Source organism: Balearica regulorum, chromosome 24 (genome assembly GCF_011004875.1).
Source record: "Balearica regulorum gibbericeps isolate bBalReg1 chromosome 24, bBalReg1.pri, whole genome shotgun sequence".
Lineage (NCBI taxonomy): Eukaryota > Metazoa > Chordata > Aves > Gruiformes > Gruidae > Balearica > Balearica regulorum.
In genome coordinates, this window is record NC_046207.1 from 4,484,266 (window position 1) to 4,493,296 (window position 9,031).

At 42.5% G+C, this 9,031-nt stretch overlaps 1 protein-coding gene across 2 annotated transcripts; it reads left to right on the forward strand.

Annotated features, from left to right (window-relative positions):
- The first annotated feature begins 577 nt into the window (after positions 1-577).
- LOC104640356 (keratin, type I cytoskeletal 19) lies at positions 578-8,791 on the forward strand. Of its 2 annotated transcripts, XM_010308687.2 has the most exons (9): positions 2,588-3,283; positions 3,893-3,975; positions 4,516-4,672; positions 5,056-5,217; positions 5,543-5,668; positions 5,875-6,101; positions 6,676-7,001; positions 7,510-7,611; positions 8,475-8,791. In XM_010308687.2, exons 1-9 carry the CDS (start codon positions 2,588-2,590, stop codon positions 8,498-8,500), a joined length of 1,905 nt encoding a protein of 634 aa, XP_010306989.2. In that variant the 3' UTR covers positions 8,501-8,791. The 2 variants fall into 2 exon arrangements, with proteins under 2 accessions (XP_075630996.1, XP_010306989.2); XM_075774881.1 differs by lacking the exons at positions 6,676-7,001; positions 7,510-7,611; positions 8,475-8,791 and adding an exon at positions 578-594 and having other exon boundaries at positions 2,731-3,283; positions 5,875-6,260.
- Positions 8,792-9,031: the final 240 nt, after the last annotated feature.

Genomic DNA, 9,031 nt, shown 5'->3' on the forward strand with positions numbered 1-9,031 from the left:
CTGAGCCTGGGCAATGCCCGTGCGGTTCCTTGTGCTCTACTCCCTGCACCGCAGGGTGTGACAGCAAAGGGCACACCAACTTAGGGAGGATGTGCCTTGATATGTTTGTGGAGCAGCACCTTGATGCTCCAATAAGCAGCACCAGCCCGTGATTTCATAACGTTTCACTGTCCCATTTTGCAGGTACTACTGGGGTTCCTTACTGTTCCTGTGGATTTTATTGAAATCTCTCTTTTGTTACGGTTTTCCCAGGCCTCCAGGTTTTCTTCTGCAGCACTATATCTAGATTTTGCTGGAAACATTATCCAGGATCACCTAGTTAGTTCAGTATGCTGGCAAATGCCTGGACAATCCTATGAGACATAACTGCAGAGAAAACTACTATCTCATAAAACAGCTTCCACCTTACAGCAAGCTTTGAAATAAAACATTCCTTCCAGGAAACATTTGTTCCGTAATTCTATCTCTGATTCTGGGCAGTCATTTCCAGATACACTGAATCTATCAGGCTTCTTCAGTTGTAAGGAGCTAATCTTCACTCTTGAGGTATGTTGCCTGCATGAATTCTAGGGAAAAAATGGCATTCAATTTTCTGTTCATGTATTAAACATGAAGCTGTGAAGTATGTTGCACACAAACATCCTCACTGATATTCGAACTATCCAAACATGCTCTTTTTGTGAACAGGAGCTTAGTCTACCTAGAAGGAATGACTCACACAAAAGATGTAACAAACATCTTTCTAGAAAAAAACAAACCAGAACCTTACCCTTCTGCAGAATTACACAGAACGACATAGAAACGTATCCATGTCCTTGTAACATGGGTGTCAGCAATTGGAAGCCAACAGTCAAAGAGAACATAACCCAATAGTTTCGCGAGCCAAAGTAGCTGTTAATATAGAAGAGAATTTTGTGCACTTCAAGAGAAAAGGATTTCTCACTGGAACAAGCTAAAATTATGACTTAGACCCTGTAACTTCTGTAGTGCACATTTAAATTTCTACAAGCCCGAGAAGGCCTCGCTTCCTCGGACATTTCAGAAATGAAGTCTAGGAGAAGATGAAACTTTAGGTGTGTCCTACCATGTGGGCGAGGGTGTGCTGGGAGGGGTGTTTATAAAAAGATGTTTCCACAAACACTAGCTATAAGCCATAACAAACAAACCTCTGAATTAGCAACAACCAACATCACAAAGGCGGAGCGAGAAAAGAATAATATACCAAATCAATACAGGAAGTTGGATACCACACAAGTATTTCAACCTGCAAAGAACAGGAGCTAACAGACTGCTCTTTGCTAAAGATCACCTGCCTGGGCAGGAGGGGTCAGGAAAGGAAGACTCAGGGTGCTGTAAGAGCTCAGGAGGAGGATGCTCAGCTGAACTGTCCACTGCCATGGATTTGAACAAGAGACAATCTTGAAAGAAGATGCAAATATTTCCTACTTTTGGTTGTGCTCTGTCCATGAATGGAAAACAAAACTGAAGGGAAAATGCTGTTTTGATGTACAGCTTATTGATTTAATCCCAAAGCCAGGAACTTAACCTTTTTCCTCTGAGAATGTTTGTAATTGCACTGTGGAAGTAAAACATCCTGACTGAAATTTTGAAATCCCTTCAGGAGTGAGAACATTGCCTCTCCTACCCACAGACTTGCCGAGAGGGACTAGCCCAGAGCCAGGATACCTTCTCAGGTCCCTCGACCACCCTGTAAGTGCTGTTGGGCCGAGCACATGAAGAGTTATTCCCTGCAAGAACCTGACACGCTTCCTTCCCTTACAGTCTTACACAGAGCTGTTTTCCAGTCGTTGTCATACATTTTTTCATAATTAAATTGTTATTTATGGAACATAATTGTAGCTGTACGTTTGGAGTCAATTGCTGACATGTCTGATATTTGCCAATGTTCACTAAGTTTTTATGAGAAATTATGAAGATGTCAGAGGGTGGTTCAGTGTACCTCCAAAATACATCCTGCCATGTGTTTTCAAAAGGCATAAAACAATAAAGGACTAAAAATAAGGAGCATATAGCATAACCATAAACCAGAATCTATTAAAATATCACTTAAGTATTAAAAAATCATCTGGGATTCCTTGACAAATATCTGAAAGGGGAAAGAGCATGAGGAATGACTGCACTAAAAGAGAGACAGTAACATTCATTATTGTCCCATATTGTGACAGTTTATTGTTGTGCTGAAAGAGATGTGAACAGGATGAGGTGAGTGGGATGAGTTTAATTCAGATGACAGTAAGTCAGTGGACTAGATCACAGAAAAGATCTACCTAATTTAGAGCCACCCAACAGAAATTACATGTTTTGTATTAATAAACAAACGGTTATGGAACACTTTGAGTATGGGGTAAGCTTCCTGACACTGTCAAACATTTCCCTTTGGCAAATTACCCTTGGCGTAAAAACTACGGCTTGCAAATGCACGTGGAAAGAAGGTACTCCCTTTGATGGTGACACCCACTATCTCAGGTATAAATGCAGTCCAGGCAGGGTGGAAGCTGGAGCTATGATTCCAGAACAACTGTAAGACCAGCGTTGATTTTAACCTGAACCATTCCCTGCTGCCACTATGAGCTGTGGCTCCAAGCAGACCTCTAAAAGCTGCCTGCGAGGGAGTAGTGGTGGCAGTGCTAGCAGCGGTGGTGGAGGGGGCAGTAAGTATTCCTCTGTCTCCTCAAGAAGAATCACTTCCAGGACAAGTGGTGGTAGCAGGACTTCTGGCAGCAGTTGTGGTGGAGGAAGTTCCAGGAGCAGCTACAGTGGGGGAGCCAGTGGTGGCAGTTATGGGAAGATCAGGCGCAGTAGTTACGGAGGAGGAATGAGCTGCGGTAGTTGCGGAGGAGGAATGAGTGGTGGTGGTTATGGAGGAGGAATGAGCAGTGGTGGTTATGGAGGGGGAATGAGCGGTGGTGGTTATGGAGGGGGAATGGGCTGCGGCAGCATGGGAGTAGGCTTTGGATCAGGTGGAAGTGGGTTTGGTGGTGGCTATGGAGGAAGCTTTGGTCGCGGTGGTGGTTTCAGCAGTGGCAGCTTTGGCAGTGGTGGCTTTCATGGAGGGAATGTGGGAATTCTTTCCAACGACGAGAAGCTGACCATGCAGAGCCTTAATGAACGCCTGGCTTCTTACCTGCATACGGTCAGAAATTTGGAAATGGAAAATGCTCAGCTTGAACAATTAATCAGGGAGTGGTACCAGAAGCAAGGTCCTACTGGTACAAAGGACTACAGCCACTACTATGGAACAATTGAAGATCTTCAAAATCAGGTAGGATGTCCTTTGTCAGAGAAGCACAGACAGACTTTTTGTGATTGAGTAAATTATTTCAGGCACGGATACTTCTAAACTCACTAAATGCCTCTCTGAAAGTGCCTCTTGCATTTGAAATTCTGCTTTCTGTGCACACATCCAAATACCTCCAACTAGAGGTGGAGAAAAAACGCACACCTCCTATAGCACATCCCACAGACCGTTTGTTGGCAGTGCCTGCAGACTCTCAGAGTGCCTGTAGTGGATTTTAGAGCATCGGAAAAATGGTAACGATTCCCCTCTGGGATGTGCAGTGTCTGAGATTGGAGTACAGCCCTTGCCCCGCAGCATGGAAGGTGAGAGAGCGCCACGGTGGTGACACCAAACCTCTTGGCAGGACTCTTGTACTCACAAAACAGTTTTTGCCATTCTGATGCTATTTGCAGACAGGCATCTCTCTGTTTTGCACTGTAGGTGACCTTTCCAGGCCTCTGTATGTAGGAAATGGTGTTCCCCTCAGACACCTGGGAATTATAACCAGAAGATCACGTTCATATTTCTGTCTCTTGTGCAAACCTGACAGATTCACAGAGAAAATTTTCCTCAGCATATTGTCTTCTCTTCCAGCTTGTGACTGCGACTGTGGAAACCAACAGGGTACTTTTGGACCTGGATAACACAAGGATGACTGCAGAAGACTTCAGGATAAAGTAAATGTATATTCCTCTTTTCCAGGCACTGATTTCCTTTCTCCTGCTTTCCTCAACTTAGTGTCATAAATTAATTCCATAAGCAAATATCAACCCACAGAGACTAGAGTTCCTCCTGGTTACATGGCAGCACAACTGAAATAATTTGTAAGACTTCAAAATTCCTCATTGTTTCTGTAATGATCTTCAGTGGGAATACTGCCTATGGCTATGGAGTCAAACCTTAGAAAAGCTTTATTTTTAAGGAAAGAAAAATTATGATTATCTCTCACTGAAAAGTCAGATGAAACAGATAGATGAAACCTGCACAAAGTCTACAGTAAGAAAAGACCACAGAATACATTTTAATATTAAAGTTTAAGTACTGGCTGCTGATTTCATAATTCTGCTGGTTGAGAGATGCTCTGTGCTATGAAGTATAGACACAAAAGCAGACACTGAGATACTGAAATACATGAACTTTATCATAAATGAAGTCAGCAGGAGAAGGACTGAGAACCCAAGACCAGGGCTGACCTTTCTGCACTGTCCTTGGCGCAGGTATGAGACGGAATACGGTCTCCGGCAGAATGTGGAGGCTGACATTAATAGCTTGCGACCCTTGTTGGATAATCTGACTCTGAGCAGGTCTGATCTGGAAATGCAATTTGAGTCTCTAAAGGAGGAGATGATTGACCTCAAGAAGAACCATGAGGAGGTAAGAGCCAGCTTCTCAAAATGCAAACTGCGGTGGAAAACAAAAACACTTCCAGTATCGGAAATCTGGGGAGGTTTCGCAGGTAACATCCTCTGCTCTAAATAGTCTTCCCTGCTCTCCAATGTGTGGCAGCTCAGCACAGGGCCACCTGAGACAGGCCGACGGCCCGGTGTCCCTGAGCGCAGTCCCCCTCAACAAGCCATGGCTGGGAAGTCAAGGCCAAATCATTGCAACAAGAAAAAAACCCAACATACATATATATGTTGTTGAAAGGATCCAGTATGATTTATGACTTCAGAGCAAGTTAGCTGACTTCAAAAGTCTTTCGCAAAGTAATTTCACCATTTTTGTTTATTTGCCTTGGGCCTGGGTTTTCTCTGCAGGAAATGAAATTGCTGCAAACACAGTCCAATGGTGATGTGAATGTGGAGGTGAATGCTGCTCCAGGAGAGGATCTGCTGAAAAAACTGAATGATATGAGACAAGAATATGAAAATATTATTCAGAAAAACCGTGAAGAGGTTGAAAGGTGGTATGAAAGCAAGGTAAATGGTTACAATTTGAATGTTCACATTACAAAAAGAAAACCAATACCAACTTTTGGTAAGAACTTCCTGTAGATGAATGACACTTTACATGACAACATCCATTGGTCTTAGGATATAATAGTAGAATGCCTTTGATTAAAATAAAGGAAATCACAAGTGCACTTGAACTGCACTAGCAGAGCCATAGCAGCAAGTTTAACCAGCCCCCATTTTACAAGGGGCCCGGCTTCAACTTGTATTGCCGAATGCTTCCATGATAAACTGCCATGTGACATTGTAAGTAAAACTAAAAACCCTCCAATTCTGTATATTACTTCTTCAGATGGAGGAAGTGAGTCAACAAGTCCACTCAAGTGGCCAGGAAGTGGAATCAAGCAACCAACAGATCTCTGTGCTGAGACGTGACTATCAGAGCCTGGAAATTGAGCTGCAGTCGCAAATCAGCATGGTAGGTAACGATTGCTTCTGATCCTCTGATTTGCAAAGAACACATGAGTTGCTGGAGTGACAGGAGATCAGCTATAGCTAGCACGCCATTTAATGAAGATGCTTGGTACATCTGACACCATGTAAGATTTTTCTCATTTTGGGCACAAGAATGATCTAATCTTGTCATGTTCCCCTAAATACTATATTTTTTTCTTTCATTCTCAGTTACAGTCTTTGCAATCCAACTTGGAAGACACAGAGCGTCGCTACAACATGCAGCTGCAGCAGATCCAGGGTATGATCAGCCCCTTGGAGGAGGAGCTGGCCAGCATCCGCTGTGAGATGGAGAGTCAGAACGAAGAGTACAAGATGCTCCTGGGCATCAAGACCCGCCTGGAGCAGGAGATTGCTCAGTACCGGGCGCTGCTGGAGGAGGGACAGCATGATATTAGGTATGTGCATTCAGATTAATTAACATGTCATCTATGCAAACAGGTGAAGATGAAGTAGCAAAATTTGTATTAGGAACTACTGCAATTGATTCATCATCAACATATTCACGACAATCACAAGAATTCATACGGAATGTAAATCTTAGCTGGCAGTGTACAAAGCTGTATTATTCTATACTTACTACGAACTGGACAAAAACATTTAAAAAAGTATTTAGAACTATAATATGCCATTTCTTCTCCTAAGTACAACCAGGAGGTATAGTTATATATGAAAATGAAAGGTAAGCAAGAAAATAAGTGTCTTTTATAAATACTCAAGGTACGTATTTTGAAAGACATCTAAAGCCATTCATTATCTTTCTTTTTCTTCTTCTGTGCAGATCAGTTAATTTGTCCTTAATTAGGGTAGTTTAAAATCAGTTCTCCAGAACACATTTCACACAATAGTATTCTCAGTCATACGAAGAGCTCAGACGGAGTCAGGAAAGGGGCCGTGACACAGCCGATAGGATGCCAGACACTGGTCCTGTTGCTGTAAGTCTTATGCACGCATGTCCTTTCCTCCTTACAGCACCTCACAGGGAGGAGCTGGTGGTGGATCTTCAGGAGGAGGAGGTCATGGAGGAACTAGCTGGTCTTCTGGAAGAGGAAGCAGCAGAGGAGGAAGTAGCTGGTCCTCAGGTGGAGGAAGCAGTGGAGGAAGAACTGGAGGATCCTACGGAAGAACTTCCTCTTCTGGAGGTGGAGGAGGAGGGAGCGGAGGAAGAATGGGAGGTGGATCCTGTGGTAAAACTTCAGGTGGAGGTGGTGGCTGTGGTGGAGGAGGAGGGGGCAAATCCTGCCTCTCCCACTCTTCATCTTCCCACTCCCAGTCTGGCAGCTCTTGTGAAAGCCAAGGTAAAAATTGGAATAAAAGAATATATCCTTCCAGTAACTTACTTCTCTGAATAGCAGCAAAGGATGTGACAACTTCCTTCCTGATTTGGAAATCTGGAGAGATTTTTGCTATTTTTTCCCAGTCATGTTTTAAGTCCATGCTGACGTTTGTTCTTGCATAGACACATATCAACATGGTATTATTTCACAAGTGACTCGAATGAAGGGGCTGTTATGAAGAGTTGTATCAGAGGATGTGTAGAAAGAGGAAATGAAGGGGGAAAAGGAAAAATAATCCCCAATCCAAAGGATACAGGGAACCAGAGAAGTCAACAGTTTCGGAATGAAGCGAAATGTTAGAAATGTAGCTGGGATTAAGGGGGAAAATTGGTTAAAGCATGGTAAAGTAGTTGGAGCACTCATGACATTTAAAATATAAAGGGTAATAGCTGCAAAATCCTGAAGTAGCAAAAGATGAGGAGTGACCAGAAGGTCTTTTCCATGTCTGATTTCACGGCTGTGGTTCCAGGAGGTGCTGAAAACCTGAAGCTCTGCCTGGACGGGAATAAAACATTGGAGAGAGGAGCAACAATGGAGGAAGTGTCCGAAGCCATAAAAACAATGAGATTGGGTAAGGCTCCAGGTCCTGACAGCATCTCAGACAAATGCCTGAAAATGTTGAAAATGAACAGGAAGTTATATTTTTAGAAAGATTCTCTTCCACTTCTGATTTGAGGCTTTCATTTATTCCTTCTTATCAAGGAAGTAACAGGGATATTAATCTTACTTATAAATGCAGTGTATCTCACAAACATGCTGTTTTCCATCACAGACTAACAGTTGGGCATGAAAGTATTGGCTATAGACCAAAAGGCCTGAAGCCATTAATATCAATAGTAAGAATCCTGTACACAGACTGTCTTGATGTGGAAAACAAAGGCAGTGAATTCAGAAGGCTTCTGTGTAACGAGTAAGATTTTTTGGTAAGATTTGGTGTAGATGAGATCTAGTTTTTTTTAAAATAATAGGGTTTGCAAACTCCTCCGTAAAAATGCACTCCTTTGATCAAACATCCTATCTGACTTGCAACAGGTCTACGTATACTGTTCAGTAGGCAAGATTAAAATATATTATGTGCCATCCTACTTTAACTTTAAAAATTTACTGTAAATACCCACACACACATAAATACTCTAAGTTCACGTGTATTTGTTTTATACTGCTACAGTCACTCTAAATTTAAAGAGTGATTTATACTTACTCAGTTGAGTATAGAAGCAGGTCTGTGTATTTAATACGATAAAGCTGCAAGTGCACATGCTTGCACAAATATTAAGTCTGACACTGTTCAAACCTTTCCGGAATGCTGGGAAAAAAATCTAGTCCACTGAGAACCGCACAGTCTATAATTAATGCAGTAACAAAAAGATTTAAAATGCTGAATGAAACAACACTTCTTCAAAGAAATTCTTCCTTCCCTTCATCTTTCCACAGGGAGTTCTAGAAAGCCTGAGGACTGATTGGCAAAACCAGCATCTTCCACTGCAGGACCTCACCAGTGGGCCTTTGGACCAAGCAAGAATATACCGAGCATGTCTGATCACGCCTCTGCAAAGAGCAAGAGGCAAACACTTGTTCAAGTTACTCAACACTGTTCACTCCAGGGGCTCATCAGACTCTTTGGATGGCCTGCCTGCTGCTTCCCTCTGAATTTCTGTGCCTAATCACTGTTACCTGAGTTAATCTCTACTGTGATTGGTATTCCTGTGAAAAAAAAAACAAACAAAAAAATAAACACTAATAAATCTTTGCTTCTCTCTGATGCAACCAGAAAGCCATGTCTATGAGAGATTTCCTTTAGCAGACATTTTTGTTATAATCAGTTACAAATATCAAGCCCTACCTGTGGAATACACAACAACATGTCAGATTATGTGCAAGACCCAAAAGTTTGCAGTGACATATTCACCATTTAAGACTAACTGGGCAATACTGTAAATACACTGCCAGGTACAATGCTCTGGTAGTGCCAGCAATGGGAAAACTAACAG

Excerpts from the sequence above, each read along its gene's own strand:
- LOC104640356 (XM_010308687.2), top strand. The coding sequence starts at position 2,588 with ATGAGCTGTGGCTCCAAGCAGACCTCTAAAAGCTGCCTGCGAGGGAGT. Across the intron at positions 5,218-5,542 it reads AAAGGTGGTATGAAAGCAAG|ATGGAGGAAGTGAGTCAACA; the intron begins GTAAATGGTTAC and ends TTACTTCTTCAG. Across the intron at positions 5,669-5,874 it reads TGCAGTCGCAAATCAGCATG|TTACAGTCTTTGCAATCCAA; the intron begins GTAGGTAACGAT and ends TTTCATTCTCAG.